Source organism: Catharus ustulatus, chromosome 29, assembly GCF_009819885.2.
Source record: "Catharus ustulatus isolate bCatUst1 chromosome 29, bCatUst1.pri.v2, whole genome shotgun sequence".
Classification (NCBI taxonomy): Eukaryota; Metazoa; Chordata; class Aves; order Passeriformes; family Turdidae; genus Catharus; species Catharus ustulatus.
The window spans coordinates 4,206,225-4,234,158 of NC_046249.1; the positions used below are offsets into that span (position 1 = coordinate 4,206,225).

At 59.1% G+C, this 27,934-nt stretch overlaps 1 protein-coding gene across 7 annotated transcripts; it reads left to right on the forward strand.

The window, feature by feature from the left end:
- Nucleotide 1: 1 nt before the first annotated feature.
- MAST3 (microtubule associated serine/threonine kinase 3) lies at nt 2–27,806 on the forward strand. Of its 7 annotated transcripts, none has more exons than XM_033082365.1 (28): nt 2–76; nt 2,954–2,985; nt 13,275–13,363; nt 13,597–13,669; nt 13,851–13,871; nt 15,044–15,122; nt 16,050–16,207; nt 17,734–17,809; nt 18,294–18,503; nt 18,586–18,687; nt 19,164–19,296; nt 19,802–19,869; nt 20,206–20,291; nt 20,417–20,625; nt 20,912–21,050; nt 21,257–21,389; nt 21,491–21,656; nt 21,890–21,991; nt 22,264–22,386; nt 22,692–22,801; nt 22,945–23,090; nt 23,370–23,602; nt 23,714–23,914; nt 23,998–24,224; nt 24,328–24,450; nt 24,581–24,717; nt 24,952–25,136; nt 25,244–27,806. In XM_033082365.1, exons 1-28 carry the CDS (start codon nt 38–40, stop codon nt 26,236–26,238), a joined length of 4,395 nt encoding a protein of 1,464 aa, XP_032938256.1. In that variant the 5' UTR covers nt 2–37; the 3' UTR covers nt 26,239–27,806. The 7 variants fall into 7 exon arrangements, with proteins under 7 accessions (XP_032938256.1, XP_032938253.1, XP_032938258.1 ...); XM_033082362.1 differs by lacking the exons at nt 2–76; nt 2,954–2,985 and adding exons at nt 3,842–3,911; nt 4,387–4,467; XM_033082367.1 differs by lacking the exons at nt 2–76; nt 2,954–2,985 and adding exons at nt 3,842–3,911; nt 4,387–4,467 and having other exon boundaries at nt 25,501–27,806.
- Nucleotides 27,807–27,934: the final 128 nt, after the last annotated feature.

The following is a 27,934-nucleotide window of genomic DNA, read 5'->3' on the forward strand; positions in this document are numbered from 1 at the left end:
GCGCAGCGGGAGGCGGCGGCGGCGGCGGCGCGGCGGGATGGACGAGCCCAGCATCCTGCGGCGCCGGGGCCTCCAGGTGAGCACCGGGCACGGGCACCGGCACCGGCAGCGCTGCCCGGCGGGGCGGGGGCGGGAGGGACGCGGGGAGCCCGCTCCCGGTGAGCCCGGGCTGGGGGCTGCTCGGGGTGCGGGTCTGCGAGGGGTGGGCGCTGCGGGGGCGCGGGGGGCGGGCGCTGTGGGTGAGAGGTGGGTGCTGTGTGTGAGAGGTGGGTGCTCCGGGTGGGAGGTGGGTGTTCGGAGTGAGGGGTGGGTGTTCCGGATGCGGGTCTGCGGGGGGTGGGTGCTGTGAGTTGAGAGGTGGGTGTTCAGGGGGTGGGTGTGCAGAGGGGGGGTGCTGTAGGTGAGCGGTGGGTGCTCTGGGTCCATGGGAAACGGGTGCTGCGTGTGCAAGAGGTGGGTGCTGCTGGTGGGAGTTGGGTGCTCTGCGTGAGGGTGCGAGAAGTGGGTGCTGTGTGCGGGAGTGGGGGGCTCCGGGTGGGTGTGTGTGAGAGGTGGGTGCTGCAGGGGCCAGAGGTGGGTGCCGTGTGTGAGCGGTGTGGGACAGGAGCCGGGCACCCAGCTGGGAGCCTGGCCGGGTCTGAGCCCCAGCTGTGCCAGGGGATGTTGGTAGCGGGTATCCAACAGTGCGGGGGTTCCCGTGGGAGCACCGTGGTCCGTCCAGCCCAGCTCCCGATGCCGGTTCGTGCCGAACCGCTGTGCCAGCCCCCCTCTGAAGCCCTCTATTGCCTGGCGTTCCTGCTCCCTTAGGCAGAGGGCCACTCATCCTCCTGCCCACCCTGTACCCGCTCCCGCAGGAACCCGGCGCTCACTGCCGCGCTCGGAGCGGTGATGACCGGGGACCCCCCGGCTGGCAGAGCTGAGAGCTGAGCCGGATTTTCCGGGTGACCTGACGCCTCCATCCCCATCTGCAGTATCCGGGGGGCCCGGGCGGAGCTGTCGGGGCGGTTGGAGAATGGCACGGCGCTGCCTTCATCCGAGCTGGCAGCTCCGCGGGCAGCTGCGCTCCACTGCACGCTCAACCCGGGAGAGAGCCCTGTGCTGGAGCTGCCTCCCCGCGGATGCGGATGGACAGAGCCATCCATGGCCGTGGGCTTCGGGGCTCTTGGCTGTGGGTGTCGTCCCTGACAGTCCCGGGAAGCGCAGAGCCGTGGGACCCGGCTGGGTGCCCACATGCCCATGGCAGGAGGGCTGGGAAGGGGCTCCGACCAGGGACTTAACCCCCAAGTGCTGAGCAGCAAAGCAATGCCATCCCCGATGCTGTCCCAATGCCATCCCTGATGCCATCTCTAATGCCATCACTGATGCCATCCTCGGTGCGGTCCCTAATGCTGTCCTCACAGGGATCAGCTGATGGTTAATCCTGGCTCCCACTGCGACTTGCTGAAGGGAGATGCACAGTGCTGGACAGGAATATCAGGCACCTTGTGGGTGCTGGCTCTGTGACATTACCCCACACGGGTCCTCAGGGCCACCGGGGGATGCTCTGGGTGTCCCTGGGGACACAGAATGGCCAGAGAGCCCCTGGCAGTGAAGGGTATTGGGTTCCCTGTGCTCTTGCACCCATAGATGGATGTAGGTGAGCGTGGGGGACAGTCCCCTGTCCCACTGTTCCATCTGAGCAGTAAAACCCTCAGCGTGACCCTCCTGTGCCTCCTCCCCTGCACAGGGCCAGTGGCACGGCTCCGGGTGCGGGTCGGGATCCAGGCTGGGTGACAGCAGGGCTGGGTGGGAGGGCTGAGGGGCTCCCCCTCCATTTAAGAGCCCCGTATCCCCTTGCCCAGCCGTGCTGGGTCAGCCCGTGCTGGGTGCACAGGGACACCCTCACCCACACCCTGTCCCTGTCCCTGCACCCATAGACAGGTCCCACGCCACCCCGGGGCAGACATGCACCCGTGGGCCCGGGGCTGCCGAGTCCCTGTGCACCCAGGCATGATGTCACCCGTTGCCATGGCGATGCTGCTGCATCACTGCGTTGCAGCGCTCCCCAATCCCGGGATTTCCACAGGGGCTGCGTGGCGTGGGCAGCGGGATGGGGCATGGGTACCCCGGGGATTGAGGGGTGTGTGATGCTGCTGGGGTCCCCACATGGGGGGCAGCAGCTCCAGCCCACATGGAGCTCCGTGCCTGTTCCAAAAATGGGTCCAGGATGCTCAGGGGTAGGGGACCAGCGGGCGCAGGATCCGGGCAATGATGGGGCATTAACCAGCACTTGCAGCTGCCACAGGTCCCTGCATCCCACAGTGTGCCAGGGCACACATCAACCTGTCCACATTGTGCCACTCACAGTGTGCTGGTGGAATCTGTGACACTCTGTGGGGCGGCAGGTGACGCATGGGTGGGCACCAGAGCAGTGCTGGAGCCAGATGGTGCCCAACACACCAGGAGGATGACACTAGCCTGGGTTTCTGTCCCCAGCTGCCCTTTGGCCCGTTGCACCACCTGTGAGCAAACAGTTCTCTCAAGAAATATTCCCAGAGGCTGGAAAAATAAATAACGTAGGGGCTGCTGGCTGCTCCCCACTCCCGAGGTGGGGGGGGGGGGGGACGAGAAGGGGGACAGGGTGAAACCACCATCCTGGGGTCATGCTCCAGCTGGGCACATGGGTGCTACTCCTACTGCACCACCCTCCTGACATTGCTCCTGGGCCTGGCCACAGGGCCACCAGCCCTGGGGACACTGGAAGATGTCCTCTTGTGCTGGCCTGGGGTGGGTGATTTGTCACTCTCACCCTGGCACTGTGGGTGGGGATCGATCCGGCTGTGACAGCCAGGTGTGGCAGTGGGGGTGCTGCCAGGTGTGTGGGTGTGGGTGGCAGGAGTGGGGTCCTGCAGGTGGGCACCCCCCGACTCCCAGGGCCACACTCTGACCCCACCTCTTGCTTGTTTTGTTGCAGAAGGAGCTGAGCCTGCCGCGCCGAGGAAGAGCGTAAGTCCTCGAGCTGGGCCACCCTGGGCGTGGGGTGGGGTGTCACTGGGAGGGTCACACAGCACTGGCACCGTGGGTGGCAGCAGGGATGGCTGTTGAATGGCACCAGGGCTTGTTGTCCTGAAATCTGGAGTAGCATCATCACGTTCTCTGGCACTGAGGGACCTGACTGCGCATCTCCTGGGGTGCACTGGGATGTGCTGGGGTTAACTGGGGTGTACTGGGGTATATTGGGGTGCTCTAAGTAGTACTGGGGTGTATTGGGTTGTTCTAAGCAGTACTGGGGTGTACTGGGGTGTCTTGGGGTGCTCTAAGCAGTGCTGGGGTGTACTGGGGTGTGTTGGGTTGCTCTAAGCAGTACTGGGGTGTACTGGGGTACCCCGGGGTGCGGTAGGAGGCTGCAGAGCTGCGCTGGGTGTTTGTGCCGGGCTGTGCTGGGGATGCACGGCAGGAGCACCGGGCCGGTGTTAGGGATGCACTGCAGCCATAGCGGCACGGTTAGGGATGCACTGGTGCTGTGCCGGGGCTGTGCCGGGGCTCTACCGGGGCTGTGCCAGGGCTGTGCCGGGCTTGCGGTGCCTCAGCAGCAGCAGCACCCCGGCAATCCCGGGAGCGGTGCGGATCGGGGCCGCTGCTGGACCGGGCGGGCCGGGCCGGGTGCGCGGGGACCCGGGGGCTGCCGTGCCGAGCCGAGCCGAGCCGAGCCGAGCCGAGCCGAGCCGAGCCGAGCCGAGCCGAGCCGCGGGGGCGGGCCTGGGCCCGGCGGGCCGAGCAGGGAGCTCCGTCGAGGCCGCCCGTGCCGCCCGCCCGCGGGAGCCGCCCAGCGCGGGGGCAGCCGGTGCGGCGGGAGCGGAGCGGGGCGGCGGCGGCGGCGGCGGCATGAAGTCGCGTCGGGACAGGCTGAAGATCCCCTCGCTGACCTTGGAGTGAGTCGGAGCCGGGGCGGGGCGCGCCGGCACCGGCACCGGCACCGGCACCGGCACCGGCACCGGCACCGGCACCGGGGGAGGGCGGCAGGACCCCGGGCCATCCCCGTCCCGCTATTTCCCTGTCCCGGCACACGCCCCATCCCGGTCCACTCCTACCCCGCTGCATCCCCCGCCCCGGGCCGCAGGTCCTGGTCCTTTCTCCTGCAGTCACAGCCCCGGACCCTCCCGGTGGCGGCCCCCGCGGCAGAGCCAGACCTCCCGCTGTCTTTCCCAGGCACAGCCTTAGACTCTGCAGTGTCTCTGTGCTCCCCTGCGGCTCTGCCTCACTTTCCTTCCCTGACCCCCTCCCCAGCCCATGTCCCCTCCGCTCTGGGCCCCCGGCCCCCTCCAGACCCAGGGGACTGTGGCACCGAGGGGCCACCAGCGCCATCCATCACCCACTGACACCGCGCCGGCACGTCTTGCCTTGCAGCTTGTCTCTGAGCAGCCAGAGCCCGACGCTGCTGAGCCCCTGCAGCCCCTGCAGCCCCTTACTAACCCTGCACCCCTGGAGGTAAGACTCCCCCAAACCCTCCCTGGGAACTGTGACCACCTGCTCCAGGGAATGAGGGGGGAGAGGTGGAGATGGGGACAGAAAGATGGGTCCTCTCCACCAGGGATATCCTGGGGCACCCCAAAAGCGTACGACTGTCTTTGATGGGACACACAGAGTGATGTGGCTGGGGTCTGTGTCAACCCCTGCACACCCCAAAACCAGCCTGGCTGTGCTGCTGGCTTTGTTCTGCTACTGACTGGTCCATTTTGGGGAGCCCCAGTGGGAATGTTGTGGCAGCAGCTGAAGCTCAGGCTCTGAGCTCCTCTGTTATGAAGGAGGACTTCCAGAACGGACCAGGGCAGGGCATTGCAATGGGAGCAGAGTGGGAGTGGGGATGGTGCCTGGGAAACCTCCTTTGTCACCTTTTCTGCTCCACTATGGGTTGAAGGTGAGGAGGGGCTGCTCGGGGGTGTTGGGTTCCCCCTCTCTTCCCCCCTCTACCTTTCCCCAAAAAGCTCCTTGTGGTGCCCCGCTGGTGGAGGTGGTGGCCGGGTCCTGTGCCCTGTGCCAGCTGCGCTCTGCCCTAGGGACAAGGTGCACCAGCTGTGCTGGCACTGGCGGTCACACCCTGCCCTGTGGCACCCGCGGCACAGAGCTGCACCTGCCCGGCACCCGGGGGTGACGCCGGTGCCTCTGTGCCAGGGAGAGCAGCTGGTGCCAGCAGAGCGGGTCCGTGGGGAGCTCTGCTGCTGCTCAGCAACAGGCAGAGCCATTTGTGGGCAGCCTGGCAGGGCCTGGGTGCTGCCTGTGCCCTGCCTGCACACGGGGACCCTGCCTGCTGGCCCCTCTCTGCTAGCCCTGCCTGGCCACCACTTGTTCCCACAGTGACTGCAGCGTGTGGCAAAACCAATGTGGCCTTGTGAATGCTCAGCTGAGGCCTTGAGGAGGGGGTTTTGGGATACTCATGGTGGGGATGAGGATGGGGACAAGGACAGGCAGTCTGTGCTGATGTCTCCTGGCTGCTGGGCAGCACATAAGGGGAAAGGTGCTGTGTCCCTGCCCGACCCAGCAGCACCAGGATTTCTGGCTGTGGCACTGGCCCAGTGAGTATGGCAATGCCATCCCACACGGCTCAGGAGGTTCTGGTGGCCCTGGTGTGCCACCACGCAGGAGGATGGGTGTCACTGGCTCTGTGCTGGGACCTCCCCGGCTGAATGGGAAAGCCACCGTGGGTGGGAGGCTGCAGGATGGGTGCCCTCGGAGGACACATCCCATGGGTGGCGGGGTGCTCCTGGGGAGCTCCAGGCTTTGGGGCTACCCCTGCTGGCTTAGGGGATGATATCTGTGCCCTTCAAATCATCAGTAGCAGATGTTGGATTTCCCTGATAATCCTGACCCCATTTTGGGGTGCTGCCCTGTCTCTATGGTAACCCAAAGCCCATTTTGGGGTGCTGCCCCATCTCTGGGTTAACCCTGACCCCATTTTGGGGTGCTGCCCTGTCTCTATGGCAATCTCGATCTCCTTTTGGGGTGCTACCCACCTCCAGGCCACCCCTGACCTTATTTTGGGGTGATGCCCCATCCCTACCGTAACCCTGACCCCATTTTGTCCCGCTGCCGCCTTTCCGTGGTAACCCCCCCCACCCCCACTTCCTCTCCTTTTGGGGGTGATCCCCCCATCTCCATGGAAACCCCGACCCCTTTTCGGGGCGCTGCCCGTTTCCATGGTAACCCCGTCGCCGCCGGGCGGGAAGGGGCGGGCGGCAGCGGGAGGCGGCGGCGGCGGCGGGAGGCGGCGGCGGCGGCGGCGGGAGGCGGCGGGAGCCCGGCCCCGCTCCGGCCCTGCTCCGGCCCCGCTCCGGCCCCGCTCCGGGCCCCCGGCGCGGCCCCGCACGGTCCCGGGGGCGCCGCTCGGTGCCGGGGGAGCCGCTCGGTGCCGGAGGACGCGGCCGGGCCCCGGCGGGGCCGCGATGTCGGACCCGAGCTGCTGGGGAGCCGCCCCGCCCGGTTACCGGGGCCAGCGGGCGGCCGGCGCCCTCCTCCAGCGCTCCAAGAGGTACCGGCGGCCGCCACCGGCGCCGGGGGGGCTCCGGCGGGAGGGGCTCAGGGTGGGAGCGGCGCCGGGGTCCGTGGTTTGGGGGGGATGCACCGGGGTCCGTGGTTTGGGGGGGATGCACCGGGGTCCGTGGTTTGGGGGGGGTTCAGCGTGGGTGGTCGGGGCGCGTGGTTTGGGGGGCACAGGACACAGTGCATGGAGGGTGGGCAGCCGTGTCCGTGATTGGGAGGGGGGATGTGTCTTTGCATCGGGGCACACGTGGTGTGTGGGTTTGGGGGTCCCTGGGGTGTGTGTTTTGTGTTTTTGGGGGGGTCTGGGTGCACCAGAGGATGGACCAGAGTGTATGGTCTGGGGGGGGGCACGTGTGTGGTTTGGGGTGGTGTCTTAGCGCTTGGGAGACACAATGGGGTGTGTGGTTTGAGGGGGTCTGTGTGCATCGTGGGATGCAGCAGAGTGCTTGGTTTGGGAGAGGCAACAATGCATGGGGGGCTGGGCACCAGACTGTGTGATTGGGGGAGGCTGTGCACCAGGGTGTGTGAAACAGGGGAGGGGTGTGATGTAGTGCAGCAGGGTGTGTGGTTTTTGGGGGGGTCACAGCACTGGGGGTCACATGTGGGTGTGTGGGTTTGGAGGGGCTCTGCTCCACAGCTGCATCTTTTTTGGGGGGTGCTGTGCACTGAGGCAACACCCTCCAGATCCCGAGTGTGATGGGGTGGGGTGGGCTGTGCAGTGTGGGGTGGGTTGGTTGGGACCCCAGTGCCATGAGGGATGTGGGGTTTAGGGCATTAGGGGATGTTTTGGGGTGCTCTGTACCCATCCTTAGTGTGTGTGGGTTTGGAGGGGGTGTCTCACATATTTGAGGGGGGACATACCTTGTGACCCCCTGTGGCAAGGTGGACACTACTGATGAGATGGATCCCATGTGGCACATGGCCTGAGCCAGGGTGAGGGTCCCCAGGGTGCCTGGAGGGGTGGGAGGGCACCAGGGCTCCAGGGGCGCAAAGAACTCCCGCCTCCTTTGGCAGCAGGGCTGGGACAGTGGTGGGGGATGAATAAATTGGGTGCAATGGGACTCCCCAGGTCTCCAGCTGCAAGGCCAGGCCTGATCCAGGCACATGGTGGGACATATCCCTGAGGAGGGGGACAGGAGGTGCAGAGCACCCACTGAGCCCCCCAGATGTGGGTGGTGGAGGCTGGGATCTCCATCCAGCAGGTTCAGGGTGCTGAAGCTGGCTCAGACATCAAACCCTCCCAGGGCTTTGTGTGACTGAGGTGTTTAAGCTGGTGCGGAGGCAGAGCAGAGAGATTCCCATTGTTGCTGTCTCTCAGTGTCAGTGTGAGCTGGCACAAAGCAACACGGTTGCTAAGCAAAGGTATCCATCCCATCCCAGCCCTGCCTCACCTGGGCTATGGGAATTCCTGCTGCCAGTGCACGAGGATGGGCAAAGAGGGCCCCTAATAATTAAGAAAAGGCACTGGATGGGGTTTTCCAATCTGAGGTGGCCAAGCCGGGGGGGCTCTGGGAGAGATGTGTAATTGGAAAGATGATCTAGGCAGTCATCTGTCTCCAGCTGAGCATGATGAGGCTGTAATTCTCATGAAGGGCAGAGGATTTGCTCTTCTTTCATTGGTATTCCTAGAATCCACGGTGAGGACTGGTCTGGCCTATTTAACAAAAAGCATATGATGTTATTTAGTGGGATTAAGAGGTTTGAGGGATCCTAATTTCCCGTGGGGGGATGTGGAGATGGGCAGGAGAGCCGGTGGTTCGATGCTGACGGAGTTCTCCTTCTCCGTGGATGCTGCCCGTGGCTGCTCACACCTCAGAGAGCTCAGGAGAACAGCCCAGCACACCTAACAGGTACCATTTCCTACCCACCACCGGGAACCTGGGGTGCAGGGACGTGCAGGGATTCACCCCAGGGTGCTGGCCAGGTTCTTGAGGCTTTTTTTGCAGTGCAAAGAAATAACTAAGTCTATTCCTAACTTGTTACCCTGTGATTCCCTTTGAGGATTTAGGATTTTGCTCTTGGGAGGTGCCTGATGTGTCACTTGGTGCCCCAGGGTGGGTTGACAGGAGCACCCACGATGCTTTTGGCTGGGGTGGGATGAGGGGGGCAGAGTGAGGGTGTGGTGGGGTCTGTGCGAGGCAGCGCGTTGCATTTCACCATCCAGACCCTGGTTCCCATCCCAGCCCCATTCCAGCCCTCTCCCAGCCCCATCCCTGGAGGCAGCACTGTCACAAGTCACGGAGGACAATTGTCATGGAGAAACTTGGGCTGCAGCTGCTTGGTTCAGCGAGTTTCAAAGTTAAACATGAATTTATCCTACTGGAAAGCAATTTTTTTCCAGGACGTGGTGATCCATGGCACTTCCCCAGATCTCCAGGCACATTAGCGCTGTTGGGGGATAGGGAGCCAGCAAGGAAGGGAGCTGGGAGCACAGACACGTGCTCTCAGTCACGCAGCAGGAGCGGAGCCGCCTGCTCTGCCCTTTGAGATTGTGCCTATTCCCTTATCACCGCCGCACCCCGCCCTGCTCCCTCCACCCCGCACCCACTTTGTCCCAAACCGGCTGTTTTCTGCCTCGGATTCACCTGCCTGCAGCGCCCAGCCCCGGGCTGGCAGCTGGCACACGGTGCTGTGATGTCCTGGGAGGTTTTAGGGGCGGATCCCGCAGGAGAGGAGCCGGAGCTGCAGCCCCTTTGTGCACTTCCAGAGCCCTGACCCCCAGCCACCCATCCCTGCTCGCCCAGGTCCTGGCAGAGCCCTTTGCCGGTTGAGACATCGGCGTGGTGCTGTGCAGCCGCGTCCTGCCCTTCCCTGAGCTCCAAGGAGGCTCCCGCGGGAGGGTCCCCAGGGAGATGCTCGTGGTACCCAGCCCGAGCTCAAGGAGTGTTTGGACAGCCCCAGCCAGGCTCCAGGCGCTCCAGGCACTCCAGGCACGGCGTGGGATTGGCGGGGTGTTCTGTGCAGGGCCAGGAGTTGGACTCGGTGATCCTCGTGGATCCCTTCCAATCCCAGGATATTCTGGGATTCACTGGAGCTGCTCCATCTCCTGCCTCTGGACATCCCGTGCCGGGGCCGGGTGCTGGAGCGGTGCCGGCAGGCGCTGAGGGATGCCGGCTCCTCCTCCCAGGCAGCCTCCGCACGGGTGACACACGATTTTGCTCCAGGCTTTGGGGTCACACTGGCTGTCGCACACTTTCCATATCCCTTGAAACAAGTGCTGGATGGCAGCCTCAGCACGAGCAGTGCGGGAGATGCTGACAGAGATTTTCCACTCCATTTTTGGTACCAAACGTGCAATTAGGTGATGGAGGCAGAGCGGGCAGCAGCCCCAGCGGCTGCCATCGGGGCTCGGCAGCTCGTCTCTGCCCTGGGGCTGGTTTCTAGCCCGAGTTTCCGTGCGGGAAGGATGGGAAGCAGCTGTAGATGATGTGTCAGGAGGGGGGTTACAGTGGCGCAAGATGGTTGTGGGAGCGAGGGTGGAGCGCGCGGAAACAGGAAACGTCGGCCTCGCTCTGTGTCACCGTTACTGGAACTTGGTTCACTAAAGGTTTGTTTTCACTTCCAAAATGAAAGCGAGGGAGGAGAGGTGAGCCCGTCGCTCCCCGGCTGTCCCCTCTGCAGGACACAGATGCACGCACACCGCGGTGCCTGCGGCAGGGCTGGCAGTGGAGCAGGGGCAGGGCTGGCAGTGGAGCAGGGGCAGGGCTGGCAGTGGAGCAGGGGCAGGGCTGGCAGTGGAGCAGGGGCAGGGTTGGCAGTGGAGCAGGGGCAGGGCTGGCAGGGCTCTTTGCAGCCTCCTGGCTCCTAAACCTCTTCCTGTGCCCCTGCGGTGCTGGGGCAGGGCTGCTCACGCTGCCTCAGTTTCCCATCCGGCACACGGAGCCGGCAGCAGCTGAGGCTGCGGGTTCTGGCTGCGAGTTTGCAGCTCTAACTGGGGCTCAAGCCTGTGTTTGAGTGAGAAAATCAAACACCAGAGGCAGGAAAGAAAGTAGGGTTAGATGGGATATGGGTAAGGAATTGCTCCCTGGGAGGGTGGGCAGGCCCTGGCACAGGGTGCCCAGAGCAGCTGTGGCTGCCCCTGGATCCCTGGCAGTGCCCAAGGCCAGGCTGGACCGAGCTTGGAGCAGCCTGGGACAGTGGAAGGCGTCCCTGCCCATGGCAGGGGGTGGGATGAGATGGTCTTAGAGTTCCCTGCCAACCCAAACCATTCTGGGGTTCTGTGTTTCCAGGAAGGGGCAAATGGTCAGGGAGGGGAAGGTTTCTGTCTCCCCCCAACATCTCAGCTCAGCCCAAGTGCTGAGAGTGAAACTCTGAGCCCTCCAGGGTCCCTGCAGCTCCAGGTGAGCTCAGAGCAGTCCCAGGATGTGTCCCAGGGGACAGCCAGAGCTCCCTCATCCTGGGTGCAGGGAGGTGCAGAGGAGAGGTTTGGGGGGGTCCCAAGCAGCTTCTCTGGTGGCCAAGACCTTCAAAAGAGTTGGGGCTCCTGGTTTTAGCCACACTAAAACCAGAGCAGGAACAGCCCTGCAGGGGAGAGATGTCAGAGGGGGGTGAGGGGTGCTGGATGTCAGGTGTGGAGCTCTGTCCATGCCTGTGGAGCTCTGTCCATGCCTGTGGAGCTCTGTCCATGTGTGTGGAGCTCTGTCCATGCCTGTGGAGCTCTCTCCATGTGTGTGGAGCTCTGTCCGTGTGTGTAGAGCTCTGTCCATGCCTGTGGAGCTCTGTCCATGCCTGTGGAGCTCTGTCCATGTGTGTGGAGCTCTGTCCATGCGTGTGGAGCTCTGTCCATGTGTGTAGAGCTCTGTCCATGCCTGTGGAGCTCTGTCCATGCCTGTGGAGCTCTGTCCATGTGTGTGGAGCTCTGTCCATGCGTGTGGAGCTCTGTCCATGTGTGTAGAGCTCTGTCCATGCCTGTAGAGCTCTGTCCATGCCTGTGGAGCTCTCTCCATGTGTGTGGAGCTCTGTCCGTGTGTGTAGAGCTCTGTCCATGCCTGTGGAGCTCTGTCCATGCCTGTGGAGCTCTGTCCATGTGTGTGGAGCTCTGTCCATGCGTGTGGAGCTCTGTCCATGTGTGTAGAGCTCTGTCCATGCCTGTGGAGCTCTGTCCATGCCTGTGGAGCTCTGTCCATGTGTGTGGAGCTCTGTCCATGTGTGTGGAGCTCTGTCCATGTGTGTGGAGCTCTGTCCGTGTGTGTGGAGCTCTGTCCATGTGTGTGGAGCTCTGTCCATGCCTGTGGAGCTCTGTCCATGCATGTGGAGCTCTGACCATGCCTGTAGAGCTCTGTCCATGTGTGTGGAGCTCTGTCCATGTGTGTAGAGCTCTGTCCATGCCTGTGGAGCTCTGTCCATGCCTGTAGAGCTCTGTCCATGTGTGTGGAGCTCTGTCCATGCCTGTGGAGCTCTGTCCATGCCTGTAGAGCTCTGTCCGTGTGTGTGGAGCTCTGTCCATGTGTATGGAGCTCTGTCCATGTGTGTGGAGCTCTGTCCCTGTGTGTGGAGCTCTCACCATGCCTTGCTGGTGTTGGCTGCTCATCAGTGTCTGTACCTCCACCTGGAGGGACCTGTTGTGAATCACTGTCCTTTACACCCTGGATCCACCTCTGCCACTCCCTCCTGTTTTTGGGATCTGTGGAGAATCCCTTCGCTTCCAGTTCACCCCCTCAGTGCTGTGGGTGTTTGTGGCTATGGTGTGATGTTCAAGGTGTCCTTTAATTAGTAGCATCTGTGTGGGTTCCTGTTCCCAGCTTGGTGAGGAAACTCAGTGTCTTTGCAGACTCTGCAGCCTGAGGAAGCGGAAATAGAGGAAGGGGAGGGTTGTCCTCGTGCTTGAGCTTCTGCCCTGTGCTGTCAATATTTGCAGCTTCCTCTTGGCAGAGTGAAGGAGAACTTAAACGAGCCCCTGGTGTTTTAAACAGAGTTGAAATGTGGGAGTGGGGTATGGCAGGAGTGGGGTGGCAGCAGTGGGAATTTTTGAGGCTGAGCCACTCTTGCAATGCAGCCTTGGGCTCAGGGCTGAAAGGAAAGGAAGAACAAAATTCCTGTGAGGATTGAAACCCTGTGAGCTGGGAGGGTGGGAATGGAGACAGGGATGTGAAGACGCAGGACTTGTGGATGTGGCCTTGCAGAGATGCTCTGTGGGATGCTGGGCTGTGGTACCAGGATGTGATTTTTGGGGAGTTTTGGGTTGTCAGGGTGCTGGTGCTGCTTTTCACCTGGTGCTGCTGCACGTGGCTCCCTCCTGCTGCCAGACAGAGCACGGCTAGGTGAGGCAAAATTCCCACAAAGTGCTGGTGATGCTGTAGGCTCAGGGGGTTGGGACTGTCCTCTCTGCTGTGACATGGGGACCACCAAGGACAGGGAGATTTACAGGAACTGGGGCATTTTCCATGCACTGGAGCAGGTCAGGCTGTGGCCGCTTGGCATTTCCACTGCTTCCTCCTTTTACATCCCTTTTTCTATTCCTGCCCTGGGGCTGTTGCCCAAGGCACCTCCTGCCTCTGGCCTCTCCAGAGAGCCAAAACCAGAAGTGGGACCTTGATGGGACAGTTCTTTGTTAAAAATAATCCTGTCTGCCTGTCTCCAGCAGTGCTGGGCCTGGGGATGGATCTTCCCTGTGGCAGGAGATCTGTAACCAGTGGGGTGACAGCAGCTGTGTTCCCTGGCACAGGAATTCATGTGCAAGCAGATACTTGCGTGCCTGAGCCCATCCAGCTCTGGCTGGGATTGATTCCCTAAATTAATTCCCTCTCTTTCTCCCCCAGTTGCAGAAGCAGCAATAGGAAGAGCTTAGTGGTGGGCACCCCCTCTCCAACCCTCTCACGGCCTCTCTCCCCGCTCTCCGTGCCGACAGGTAAGGAATTATCCCAGTGGGTTCAGCATCTCCCCAAATTACCCAAATATTTTGCAGGGCTTAAGCACCTTATTAGCAGCAGTGGACTGGTCCTGGCTGCCAGGTGCCTTTTCCAGGGGGGAAATAGGCTGGGAAGTGACTTAAACACTTTCCCCTGAAGGAGCATCCTGAAGCACCCTGGACATTGTCCTGGGGTATGTTTTGGGATGAATTTTCCCCTTTTCTCCCTGCAGCTGGGAGCAGCCCCTTGGACAGCCCACGGAACTTCTCTGCCAGCACCTCCATCAACTTCCCCTTCGCCCGCAGGTGAGCTCCCAACCCCAGTCCCAGAGCAGTAAATATTCACTAGTAAAGATCATTCCCCCACCAGAGAACTGTTCTGTTGATCTCAAATGACTTGTTTTGCTTTTGTTTTTGCTTTTATTCTGCCTGGTGTCTGGTCTGGTGGCGCTTCCTCTGCCACGGCTGGTTCCTCCCACCACCCCAGCCATGCTCCTCGGACTGACAGGCAAGTACCAGGGATGGCCATGGGCTGCATTTTGGGGAAGTGTCTGCTCCACATCATCAGGGACCTTCTTTTCTAAGTATTCAAGACCAAGCTGGGCAGGGTTTGGAGCAATCTGGTAAAGTGGAATGTGTCTCTGCACGTGGCAGGGAATGGCACTGGGTCTTTGAGGTCCTTTCCAATGCAAGTCCCCCCATCTGGGACTCTGTGATTCTTTGTTTGCATCCCTGGGTAGGAACTTTTGCTGCAGGGCCCGGCTCCCTGCAGCTCTGGGGACAGAAATGTCTCAGTTCCCATCACATCACCCCTGGCCATGTGTTCAGCCCCATCTCAGACTCCTGATGGATTCTCAGAAGATGTGCAGGGATGGATATCATCCAGGACCCCACAGAGGCAGATCCTGCTGCATCCCCTCCCCAACCCACACTGCCCCAGATGCAGCCATCAAACCCTGTTTAACTAATTAATTAATTGCTCACATGGAGGGTGGGTGACTGATTTTAACCCATCGATCGTGGCACGGAAAAACGCCGGAGGCTCTGGGGTGATGTTACACTTGTAACAGAGGGAGCAGCCAGGCTGTGGGGTCAGGAGTCTGCTGGAGCTGGATGTGGCACCCTGCCAGCTCCTGCTGTCCTTGACCCCACACGGGAAATGGCAGTGGGAGGTGAAGGGCCTCATCTTGACCTGGATGTGTCCCCATCCCTCGGAAACGTCTCCAGGAGGAAGCATTCGCCTGCGTATGAGCAGCTCCCTTCCTGTTTATGGGCAGGTTCTGCTCCCCCGGCGCCTGCTGTCTCAGGATGTGTCTTTGGGAATCCCAGTTTCTCACCGAGAAAACTCCCAGAGGGCTGGATTTTGCTCTAATTAAAAATCAGACTCTTGCAGGCATTTCTTTTTGCCCTGTCTGAAATGGATTTGACAGAGCCCCAGCTCTGTCCCTTCGCAGTGACCCTGCTGCCTGCCACTGTCCCTGCACACTGTCCCTGCAGGGCAGCCCCCCTCACCTGCAAATCCCTTATTTCATCCAATTTCAGTCCATTCTGAAAAGAGGTTTCAGGGCTTTATTCCTCAAGCCACGCCTTGTTGCCCAGCTTTTGGCTCTGATGTTGCTGATTTGCATTTAGATGTTGGGTTTTTTCCCCTGTATGTGATTGGCACGTTTGCACTTGCAGGGCTGATGGCAGAAGGTGGTCACTGGCTTCGTTACCCTCCTCTGGCTATGGGACCAACACCCCCAGCTCCACGGTCTCGGTAACATTTGCTTTCTCATGGTGGTAGTTGATAAGATCCTAAAACCCCTGATTTTTGATCAAATGCCTCCCAAGCTCCATGGTGCTGGGTTTTAAAGAACCATGTGCTTTAGCTACATCCTGCTTCCCAAATGAGCTTTTAAGAAAGTCATAAGGCTTGGTTGTGGGCTTGCAGCATCCCAGGGGATTCCAGTGTCCCATTGCAACATCTCTGGGTTAACTTCAGCCTTGGGGTTACAGCATCTCTGGGAGTTACTGTGTGCTAGGGTTACAGTGATCCTGGGGTTGGTTACAGCATCCCTGAATGTTAGAGAACCCTCAGGAGTTACAGCATCCCTGGATGTTAGAGAACCCTCAGGAGCTGCAGCATCCCTGGATGTTAGAGAACCCTCAGGAGTTACAGCATCCCTGAATGTTAGAGAACCCTCAGGAGTTACAGCATCTCTGGATGTTACAGAACCCTCAGGAGTTACAGCATCTCTGGATGTTACAGAACCCTCAGGAGTTACAGCATCCCTGGATGTTAGAGAACCCTCAGGAGCTGCAGCATCCCTGGATGTTAGAGAACCCTCAGGAGTTACAGCATCTCTGGATGTTACAGAACCCTCAGGAGTTACAGCATCCCTGGATGTTAGAGCATCCCTGGGAGTTGCAGCATCCCTGGGAGTGACAGGACTGAGCTGCCTGGGATGCTGGAGTTAGAAGGGATGGGGCTCAGTGGAGCCAAACTGAGTGGGAGAATGGGGAATTTTGGGCTGGGAGTGGGCAGTGCAGACCTCCCCAGACTGCTCCTCTCCACATTCCACACTCCCAAGCCCAGCCACGCTGCCTGTCAGTGTCTCCAGCCTCCTAAGATTCTCCAAGAGATATTTCCTTGCTGGTTCCCACCCCATCTACTGATGCCCTTCATCCCTCTCTCTCTTCCCAGTCATCTTCATCCTCCCAGGAGCGCCTGCACCAGCTGCCGTACCAGCCCACCCCCGACGAGCTGCATTTCCTTTCTAAGCATTTCCGCAGTACGGAGAGCGTCACGGACGAGGAGGGCAGGCACTCGCCCTGCCTGCGCCCACGATCCAGGAGCCTCAGGTGGGGCACCCCTGTCCTGGCAAGGAGCTCCCAGGACAATGCACTGGGTGCTGGCACATCCAGGGCATCCTCTGCCCTCTCACCAGCTGTTCCTGGGTGTCCTGGTCCTGCTAAGCCTGGCCAAAATCCTGTCCCAAAGGTTTTGCCCTTGCAGGGAAGTGGAAAAACTTTGGCTTGAGGTTGTAGGTGCCTCATCCCTGGAAATATTCAGACCTGGGCTGGTGGAAGTTGTCCCAAAGTATTCCATGGCGCTGTGATCCTAAGCTCCATGCTCTGGTTCTCAGCATCTTCTCAGTTGTTGGGACATGGCATTGCTCTCCTGGCAGCTGTCTCCTAGAGCTGAAGCTGGAGAAACTGGGATTTGTTCCACAGCAGTTGGTTTGCAGCCTCTTGCTCAGTTGTCTGAATGATTTTGGTGGTGAGGAAGGGATCAGCAAGCAGAAGCCAAACAGTGGTCATGCTTGTATGACTTACCTGCTGTTAAAAAATAAAAATCTCATTCCTGGACTTGGATCAGAAAACATCACCTTTGCTTGCTGGGACTGACCTTTGACTCTGCAAAAAAAAACAAAACCAAAAAACAAAAAACAAAAAAAACCCCAAAAAAACCCAAAACTCACAAGGAGTGCAGGTGAATGGGCATTTGTGGCTGGAGAGAGGAAAATTTGGAGAAGGCATCGAGCCAGTGGCTGTTTTGTGAGCTGACCCTCAGCTGTACCTGCTGAGCTCCACCTTGCTGCTCCAAGACCCTGTGCAGTGAGCCACCCACATTGCCCAGCACCACAGGCTTGTGCTTTTTGCAGGGGATGTTTTGGTTAAATCCTCTTTTCCCTCTGAAAAATCTCCCGACCCTCTTTGCTACCAGAGGCAGAGCCACAACCCTGCGTGTTGCCGGCCGAAATTTCATTAAAATCAGATTAATTATCTGACAGGGGTTTGTAGGTGGTGAGATTTTCTCTGAGGAGATGCTGGTTCTGCAGTTGCACAGCAAAGGCTGGGGCAGGGCTGGGGCTGGTTTTAATCACCATGTTTATTGTTTTATAGTGGTTAATGTGTTGCTGGCTGTGCTCCTGTGACTTGCTTTGCGTAACGGGATCACCAGGCAGAGCCCTGGGAGGTGCAGTGCTGGGTGAGGGAACGAGCAAAGCCATGTTTAATGAAGGTTGTTGTGTCCACCACGAGGTTCAGTTGGGCTTTTTGTTTGCTGGTGAGCTGCAAAAATGGCAACAATGGCAAGAAATTGTGGGATCCTGAGGAAGGGAAAGATGAGCTCATTCTTCAAAGCTGAGTGGATGACGGAACAGCCTCTCAGTGTGACTTGTGTTTGGGAACCTGGGTTAAGCTTCTCTAGACCACATCCCAGGGACCTCCAGTGGTCAGGATGCTGCTGGGAGTGCTGGCCCAGGATGAGGAGTTGGAAGCAGGAGCTAGGAGGATGGACCAGATTGCTCTCCAGGGGCAGTGACTGTTTGCATAGATGTAAGTGACCTGAACCTTGTAACCCTGCTGCTCTCCTCCCTCTGCAGCCCTGGACGGACGAGCGGAACGTTCGATAATGAGGTGGTGATGATGAACCATGTCTACAAGGAGAGGTTCCCCAAGGTAACTGCATCCCCAAGGACTTGGGGCATGAGGGTGTTGGTGCCTCCACGGCAGCCTGGCAGCACCTTCTCCAGAACAACCTCTGCTCCCTGTGGGAGTATGGAATGCATGGGTAGATCATGGGGGGTGTTGGGGACACTGGAAACATGATAAACCTGTGGTTGATTATCCACACAAGCAGGCAGAGGTCTCTGGAGACTTTGGTGGAGACTTTGCAGTCTGCTGGAAGCTGGGTCCCAGGTGGGGCCTTGGTGTGTATGTGGATATTTGAGCTGCAGGAAGGGGTGGGATGAGATTCTGGACGGCTAAACCCAGTTCAGGAGGTGGTAGGGTAAGATTCTGGATGGCCAAACACAATCCAGGAGGTAGGATGAGATCCTGGCTGGCCAAACACAATCCAGGAGGTAGGATGAGATCCTGGCTGGCCAAACCCGTGGCATGGGGACGTGTGTTCCTGGCCATCACCATCCACTCTGCCCTGCAGGCCACAGCCCAGATGGAAGAGCGCCTGCAGGACACCATCACAAACTTCTCCCCGAGCAGCACCCTGCCCCTGGCTGATGGGGTGCTGGGCTTCATCCACCACCAGATCATCGAGCTGGCCCGGGACTGCCTGGCCAAGTCCCAGGGAGCTCTCATCACCTCCCGCTACTTCATGGAGCTGCAGGAGAAGCTGGAGAAGATGCTCCGAGACGTGAGTACAGGACAGTTCCCTGCCTGGGGCCACCTCCTGAGGCCACCAGGAGACACCTGGCTTCTGTCCCCATCCCCAACAGGCTCAGGAGCGTTCTGAGAGCGAGGAAGTGAAGTTCATTGACCAGCTGGTGAGGAAGCTGCTGATCATCATCTCCCGCCCTGCCCGACTTCTGGAGTGCCTGGTAAGACATGGGAGCTCCTGTCTTGTCTTTCATGGTCTAAGCCAGCCTGGAGAGGAGGAAAAGCCTCCAGGATGCCCTTTGATCCCTGGCAGTGTCCAAGGCCAGGTTGGATGGGGCTTGGAGCAAGCTGGGATAGTGGAAGGTGTCCCTGCCATGGCAGGGGTGTAGAATGAGATGCTCCTTCAGTTCCCTTCCAGCCCAAACCATTCTGTGATTCTGTGGTTTTCAGAGCTTTGTTTTTTTTGGTTGATTTGCTGAATTTCTAAAGCAGTGACCTTGTGCTGTGGTTCCTGATGAAATTTTCATCTCCCTTAGTTTTCCTTCCAAGGCCAATTCACAGAGATACTTGTTTTTTCCCATCACCCTTGACATGAGGAATGATGGGGGAACAATGCATTCCAGGCCTGGTGTCACCTGAAAGGCTTAGAGGAAAAGTTTAACTTTGCAAAATCTCTCTCCTCAACTGTGCAACCCAGGAGTTCGACCCAGAGGAGTTTTACCACCTCCTGGAAGCTGCAGAAGGACATGCCAAAGTTGGACAGGGAATCAAGACCGATATCCCCCGATACATCATCAGCCAACTGGGGCTCGTCAAGGACCCACTGGAGGGTAGGGAAGCACTTGGGCTGGGGGCTCTGAGGTCTGCAGCAGCATGTGGACTCCCAGTTTGGCCACTGGTGATCATGCCTGAGCACTGGGAGGTGTCAGGGAGACCTGTAGGGCTGAGCTGCTCTCATGGCGGGGAGGTCACAGCAGGACCAGGACGATGGCCAAGTCCTTCTGGCCAGCCCCACATCCCTTATTATTGCTTCCAACACGTTCAGCAAAGCAGATTAAGCTCAAAAACACTTAATCCATGGCCCTGGGGGGGAATCATAATCCCTGGAGAACGCAGGAATGACTATCAAAAAAAAAAAAAGAATTATATAAATGTTTAACCTCGTGTTGAACCTCTTAACGTCATGACCTCAATTTCTCCATACGATAGCTCGAGCAAAGCATGTGGCTAAATCCCTGCGGGGTCTCTGAGTTTGGAGGGAGAGTGGTTGGGCAGGGGGTGATTTTAGTGGGTGTTCAGCATGAGGAAAGCAAAATCCACCCCTGTCATCTGCAGAAATGGGGCAGCTGGATCACTTTGACAGCGGGAACACCATCACACCGGAGAACGATGACACCTGTGAGGTGAGTGTGGTTCCACCTGCATGTCCCACCTGGTGCCTCCAGCTTCCTCCACCTCACCCCACACCAAAGCTCCTTGCAGCTGTCCTAGACTGGGAGATGTTCATTTTGGATTGTCCCCTGGTTTGATTGATGTATTCAAAGGGAAGATACCCCAGTCCCTCATTTGGCTTCTTGAGTGGACAGAGCTCAGAGCGGGCTCTTGATCTGCAGAGCATTTTGAGCTTCTGGTTTGGGGTTTGTGACTGGAGAGGGCTCTGGCAGAAAGAAGTTTCTGGAGGTGGTACATGATGGTGCTGGTGAATTCCTGCCTACATTAAAAACCTGTGTCTTCCCCAGAGCCAGCCCTCGGTCACCGTCCCACGGAGGAGGCCCTGCGAGGGGGACTTTGAGACCATCAAGCTGATCAGCAATGGGGCTTATGGGTGAGTTGGGGAGTTCCTATCATTGTCTCCATCTGTAAACGACTCCAAAGCCCTTCTTTGTCCAAGCCCCACGGTGTGGGGTGGTCAGTGCTGGTGGCTGTGTTGAGGTCCAGCTGTTCCTCCAGGGCCGTGTACCTGGTAAGGCACAGGGAGACGCGGCAGCGCTTTGCCCTGAAGAAAATCAACAAGCAGAATCTTATCCTGAGGAACCAGATCCAGCAGGTGTTCGTGGAGAGGGACATCCTCACCTTTGCTGAGAACCCCTTTGTGGTCAGCATGTTCTGCTCCTTCGAGACAAAGCGACACCTCTGCATGGTCATGGAGTACGTGGAAGGTGAGAGCAGCACTGGTGGCTGGACAGTGCAGGGAGGAGGGCAGGATATCAAAGTCTGAGCATCAAGGACACCACCTGGACATCTCCTGCCCTGCTTTGCTCCAGGGGGCAGAGCACAAGGAGATGATTTTATGATCCTGGTCTCCTTGATGAAGGTGGTGGCCATGATCGCCTAGGACAGCGTTTGTGCTCCATGCCTGGGTTTCAGCTGCTCGCAGGGGCTGGCTGGGACCCTGCTGCTCCTGCTGACCTCAGTGCCTTCCCTGAGCCCTCTGTGCTCCCACAGGGGGGGATTGTGCCACTCTGCTGAAGAACATGGGCCCGCTGCCTGTTGATATGGCCAAGATGTACTTTGCTGAGACCGTCCTTGCTCTGGAGTATCTCCACAACTACGGCATCGTCCACCGCGACCTCAAACCTGACAAGTGAGGATGTGGGTCAGGTCTGAGCAAGGGTAGGGGTGGCTTTGGATGGGGAAGGGAAAGCCAAGAGGGATTTTGTTCCCCAGAGACCAGAGACTGGTTCTGTGCTGTTGCATCAGGGCACCAGAGGCCCTGGGGTGTGGCTGCTCCACCTCAGGTCTCCCTGGAAGCAAACAGGAGCACTGTGGGGTGCCTGTCTTCTCTTGCAGTTTGCTCATCACCTCCATGGGCCACATAAAGCTGACAGACTTTGGTCTGTCAAAGATTGGCCTGATGAACATGACCACCAACCTGTATGAAGGGCACATGGAGAAGGATACCCGGGAGTTCATGGACAAGCAGGTACAAGGTCCCGCTCCACGTGGCTGACCTGCCATCTCAGATAACCTTGGGATTTGTTGGAAAGGTCACTGCAGAGGTGTCAGCCCCTGCTTCCCACACAGGTGTGTGGCACTCCAGAGTACATTGCCCCCGAAGTCATCCTCATCCAGGGCTATGGGAAGCCCGTGGACTGGTGGGCCATGGGCATCATCCTCTACGAGTTCCTGGTGGGCTGCGTCCCCTTCTTCGGAGACACCCCCGAGGAGCTCTTTGGCCAGGTCATCAGTGGTGAGTGTCAGGGGCAAATTCGTGTTCCCAGCAGCCAAGGCTCATCCTTTAACACGTGGGAAGCTTCATTCCTTCCTGTCACCCTCAGCTGAACAGTGAGAAGGCTCCTCAAGCTTTAATTCCCACTTTGGAAGGGCCCTTCCCCTGCTGCAGCTCCCAGGGGACTTTCCAGTTGCCCAGAAGTGCCCAAACCCTTTCAGCCACCCCAAACCCCTTTTCCTTTTTCCTTGCAGATGAAATTATGTGGCCGGAAGGGGATGAGGCTCTCCCTGCAGATGCCCAGGACCTGATCACACGGTTGCTGAGGCAGTGTCCCCTGGAGCGCTTGGGCACTGGTAGGCACAGCAGCCCCTTCAGGGGGTGACCTGGCACCTTGATTCCCATCAGATTTGTGTGGCCTTGAGTCCAGAGCATGTCCTACCATGCTGAGGGTGCTCAGAGGAGGTCTCCTGCTCGGGGTTCCCCCCAGGAAGGCTGCACAGGGCTCCTGTCCATTTTTTTAAAGCTGTTTGCTCTGTGTGGAGGAGAGTCTGTGCTGTTTGGGGTGGGAGTGGGAGCATCCTGGATCCTCACCCATGCCCCTGACACAGGTTTCTTTGCCTGGCAGGAGGTGCACATGAGGTGAAGCACCATTCCTTCTTCCTCCATCTGGACTGGAACGGGCTGCTGCGGCAGAAGGCTGAGTTCATCCCCCAGCTGGAGTCGGAGGACGACACCAGCTACTTTGACAGTGAGGCCAAATCCATTCCTCTTCCTCCTCTGCCAATCCATTATCCCAGCTGCACTTTGGATGCTCCCACAGGGGATGAAAATCTCCTGGGTGAAGCTGGTTGCTTTACAACCCAAGACACAAAACAGACACAATCCTCTTTCCAGGCTGCTCACCCTTACCAGCTTCCTCCCCACAAAACTCCCCTGGGATTTAGGACTGGGCTGTCACCCTGGGGGTGTAGGTCCCACCTGGCCCTGCTGCAGGCAGGCTGTGGGGTGTTGCAGGCAGGGTGACATCCCTTCCCCTCTGGCTCCTGCTTTCAGCTCGCTCTGAGCGGTATCGTCACTTGGATTCGGAGGATGAGGAAACCAACGACGAGGAATCATCAGTGGAGATTGGGCAGTTCTCCTCCTGCTCCCACCGCTTCAGCAAGGTGCTCCAGTCCCTCCTGCAGCATCCAAAACGCTTTGGCACTGCAAACAGTGTGGCTGTGCTAAGCATCGGTGACTTGACTGACACCAGAGCACCCAAATTCCCAAATTTCTACTCCTTGCTGATGGCTCCTCTCCTTCACAGGTGTACAGCAGCTCAGAATTCCTGGCAGTCAACTCCACCCTGAGCCTCTCCTCCTCTGACCGGAGCCACTGCGATGACAAAGAGGAGCGGTGGGACCGGCACTCAGGAGATGAGGACAGGAGCCGGCCAGCGGGCACTGAGCCTCGGTGCGTGCTCTGGGGTCTGCACTGCTGGTGTGGGCTCTTGCCAGTGCCCAGGGCTTGTGCCAGGACAAAGAGTTTGTGCCAGCACTGAGGGTTTGTGTCAGGACCAAGGGTTTGTGCCGGGACCAAGGATTTGTGCTGACATCATTGGTTTGTGATGGCACTGAAGGGTTTGTGTTATTTCTGAGGGTTCAGTGAGGTCAGTGGGGTGCTGCAGTGGCTCAGTGCCACCCCCCTTGCCCACCTTGGCTTGTGCTGAGCCCTCCTGCTCTCCCCACACAGCCTCCGCTCCTGGACGTCGGGCAGCTCCACGCCATACAGCTCCCGGCACGAGCGGAGCCGCAGCCCCACCGCGCTGCCCAGCACCCTCAGCCTGGACACCATGCCCAAGTTTGCCTTCTCCTCAGAGGATGAGAGCCCTTGTGTGGGGTCCTCCAAGCCAGAGAGACCCAAGTTTGTGGTGGGAGACTCGGACGTGGGGACTGGCGGCGCGGTGAAGCAGTCGGCATTATCTGGTGTGTAGGCTGTGAGCGCCAGTGTGGGCTTCTCTGGGGGCAGCCAGTGTCCTGCATGGCATGGGGTGGCTTCTCCACATCCCCAAACTCTCCCTCCTCCCCTCTGTGCAGCCGATCTCGTCAGCCTGAACCGCATCCGCCTGCGGAGCAACAGCACCGGCACCAAGAACTCGACTCCGCGGAGCCTGGAGCCGAGCGGGGGCCGACGGCTGAGCACCCAGAGGGATGTGCCAGACAGGCAGAGAGCCTCCCTGGGCAGCCGTGTGCCCAAATCTGCCTCGGTCTCAGCCTTGTCCCTCATCATCACCTCAGGTCTGTGTGCTGTGTGATTTATCCCTCTGCATGGCCACCGTCACATGGTTTTGCTGGGCTGAGCTGGCTCCTTCTGCTTGCAGATGACTTTGGTGGTAGTGCCCTGATGAGCCCCATCTCCCCTCACTCCCTCTCGTCCAACCCCTCTTCCCGGGACTCCTCCCCGAGCCGAGACTCCTCGCTGGCCATTGCCAGCCTGCGGCCGCCCATCATCATCCACAGCTCGGGGAAGAAGTACGGCTTCACCCTGCGAGCCATCCGCGTCTACATGGGCGACAGCGACGTCTACACCGTCCACCACATGGTCTGGGTACGTGCCCTGGGGTCTAGTGGTGCCAAACACTGCCTTTCCCAGTGGGAAAACCCCAGGAGGAAGCTTGCATCCAAATAAAGTGGCTGTGTTTGGGTTGCAGAGCGTGGAGGAGGGCAGCCCTGCACAGGAGGCCGGGCTGAGGGCAGGAGATCTCATCACACACGTGAACGGCGAGTCCGTGCTGGGTTTGGTCCATCGGGATGTCGTGGAGCTGCTGCTGAAGGTGGGTGGCCAGAGCCACTCTGCTCTGCCTGGGCATCAATTCAGCAGCTCCCTGGCATTGCCTTTGCTGGCAGCTGAGGCAGGAGCTGGCGCAGATCTGGTGCTGCAAAGATTTGTTTTCCATCCTCCAGAGTGGGAATAAAGTGGCCCTGCGGACCACTGCCCTGGAAAACACCTCCATTAAAATCGGTCCTGCACGGAAGAACAGCTCCAAGACAAGGATGGCACGGAGGAGTAAAAAGAGCAGGAAAAGGGATGGCCAAGACAGGTAGGTAAAAGTGGGATAAAATGGCATTTGTCCCAGTGTGTGGGGTACTGGGGGAATGCTCTGGATCTGCCATACTGGGATGTCCAGTGGGGTCTGGTCCTGTCAGCACTGGGTTGGATGCTCTGGATCTGCAATACTGGGATGTCCAGTGGAGTCTGGTCCTGCTGCCACCAGGTCAGCAGACTTGAGACTAACAGCTTTAAGGAGAAACCAAAGATATTCCTGTGCCCCCAGCAGGAGAAAATCCCTTTTCAAGAAGATCTCCAAGCAGTCGTCGGTCCTGCACACCAGCCGCAGCTTCTCCTCTGGTCTCCATCACTCTCTGTCCTCCAGCGAGAGCCTCCCGGAGTCCCCCACGCACAGCCTGTCCCCAGGTCCCACCACGCCGTGCCGCAGCCCCGCTCCCGACCTGCCCTCAGGTACTCCAGGGGGGAACACTGGCTCGGGGCAGGGCAGGATGCTGCGTGTCCCTCGGGGAGGCCGTGTCACTCCACCCCTACAGTGACCTTTTCTCTTTGTACGGCAGATGCTGTGTCCCCTCAGAGCACCTCTCCCTCCTCCAGCACCCCAACGTCACCCGCCGGCCACGTACGCCCCAGCTCCCTGCACGGGCTGGCCCCCAAACTGGGTGGGCAACGCTACAAAGTGGGACGTCGCAAATCCACCAGCAGCATCCCCCCCTCGCCCCTGGCCTGCACCCCTTCCTCGGCCCAGCGCCCGCCTTCGCCCCAGCGCTCCCCATCTCCGCTCCCTGGGTACCCCAAAACCCCCCATTCCTTCCAGGGCAAGACCCTGTCCCCCCCCACCATCGTCCGGCAGAGCTCCCGGCCCCGCAGCGCCGACTGCCCCCGCTCCCCCCTGCTCAAGCGCGTCCAGTCGGCCGAGAAGATCGTCACCATCCTGGCCGAGAAGAAAACCGGCGGCGGCCGCAAGCTGGGGCTGGAGATGTCCACGCTGGATGGGGAGGCCATCGGGGAGGGCGACGCGCTGCCGTACCCCGGGGAGCACGGGTACCACCCCGCCAGCTCCCGGCTGGGGGAGCGGCACGACCGGGACCAGGAGATGGTGGTGATGCGGCGCCTGAACCTGTCGGAGCGCCGGGACTCGTTCAAGAAGCAAGAGGCGGTTCAAGAAGTGAGTTTTGATGAGCAGGAGACGGCGGCGGGAAGCGAAGACAAGAGCGAAGAAGGGCAGGGCACGGCGGAGCCGCCGCCGAAGCCGAAGCCCAGCACGGTGCCGCAGATCGCGGTGCAGGGCTCGGAGAGCGACGAGCAGGAGCCGGCGGTGGCCGAGTGGGAATGCCAGGGCTCCTACCCCATCGGCAGCACTGAGCAGCCAAACAGCAGCATCTCCTTGCCGTGGTGGGATGGGTGTGAGCACCGGGACCGTGGCTCCCAGCAGCAGCGGAACTGCGGGCAGGGATCACCCGGCCACTGGCAAGTGCCAGCACAGGGCCAGGAGCCATCGGGGGCTCATCTCCCAGCTCCCCGGGGCATGTGGAATGGAGCCAAGCACCCCTGAGCTCCATGCTGGCACCAGGGATGGTTCAGGCTTCCTGTGGCATCCCAGTGCCTCCCCAGCACCCCGTCCTGTGCGGCAAATCCATGAGAGAAACGTCCCCGGAGCCACTCTGGACCCTGGCCGGGCCGGCTGTGCCCCGGCACCTCGCCCCCCTGGAAGGCTTTTTGTACTCCCTGAAAGATGCTCATATTTTTATAGAGACGCAGGAGCTTTTCCGGCAGCGGCGTTTCCCCAGCTGGGCCCCAACCTCTGTGTACAGAAAGGACTCGATGCAAATATTCCTTAATTAATTTATTACTTTTTATAAGCTAAACAGGCAGTGCAGGACTGTCGCAGGGGCCAACCCAGCTCTGGGAGTCCCAGCCTTTCCCGTGCGTCTCCCAGCTCCCAGCCCACTGTTTTCTAACCCACTCGTTTTCCCTTCTTTTTAACTTCAATTCTAGCTGGAAACAGCCTGGATCTCTTAAGAACCCCATAATTCTAATATTTAAAATTAAAACCCCAAGTCCACAGCAACATCCCCCAACTGCTGGTGCTCCAAGCTGGGATGCAGAGTGGGGAATATTCTTTGCATATGGATCATCAGAGGATGAGCATATGGATTATTTTATAAGCTTATAGGAGATATAAAAAGGGTTTAATTATTTTATTTGGAGATTTTATAGCCACCTGGCTCCATTGGCCCTTCCAGGTGGGGAAAACCCAGACATTCCCCAGATGGGATTATTAATGGGATTTTTAGGGTTGTTTTTTGTTCTTTCCATTTCTCTCACACAAAATCCAGTGGTGTTGCTTGGTCAGTGCACAGACACCTACAAAATTCCAATGTATCTGGTTTTTTTTGTTGTTGTTGTTGTTGTTGTTTTTTTTTTTCTTTTTAAATCACCTCAACCCAGTGAGCACCTATGCTGCTTCACTTGTAATTTGGGAATTTCTTCCATTTCTTTCCCCCTCTGTTGCTCTTTATCCAACAAACAACAGCTCAACCCAGCATTTCTCCCCTATTTCTACTGGTTTCTGGGATATAAACGTTTCCATTTGTTGATGCATGTTCTGGCTTTCCCCTCCCTCCCGCCGTGGTTTGGTGCCGTGGTGCTCTGAGCACCGTGCTGGTGACAGGGGGACATCCCTGGTTTGCCAACCCTGCTGCCATCAGGCATCACCGCGCCCCCAGTGGATTTTTGGGCTGCGTGTTGGATTCTTTTGTGCACGTGTGGTTTGTGCCAGGCTCCGTATCCCGCTTCTCCCGTTCAACTGGTGCTGTTAACCCCCCCAAAAACGAGCAACCAGAGCTGCTCTGTGTTTCCTTTGCTTCTCCCTCCACTCTCTGTATTAAGGTCTTGGAAGGGCAGCAGGGTTTTGGGGAGACACTGGGCACCCCCTGCCCGCTGGCACGGCGGGATGGGGGGCTTGGCTGTGCACCGGTGGTGTGGATAGGGTGGGAAGAGGATTTTTTAAAATGGGAAATGTCTTAAAGGCCAAGGGGACTGTGTCTTCCTGCCCAGTGCCCAGCTCTGTTCATACCTTCGGGAAGTTTTATGTTGGATTAAAATTGTCCCTTGCGCTGAGTGTGGTGTCCAGTGGCGCTGGAGTGTGCAGGGCGGCGAGTGTCCGCTCTGTGGGTGATGGCAAGGGGTCAACAGGGTCCCAGCACAGGTGGGACAGGAGGGGAGGTGGCCCTGCAGTGGTGCTGGGG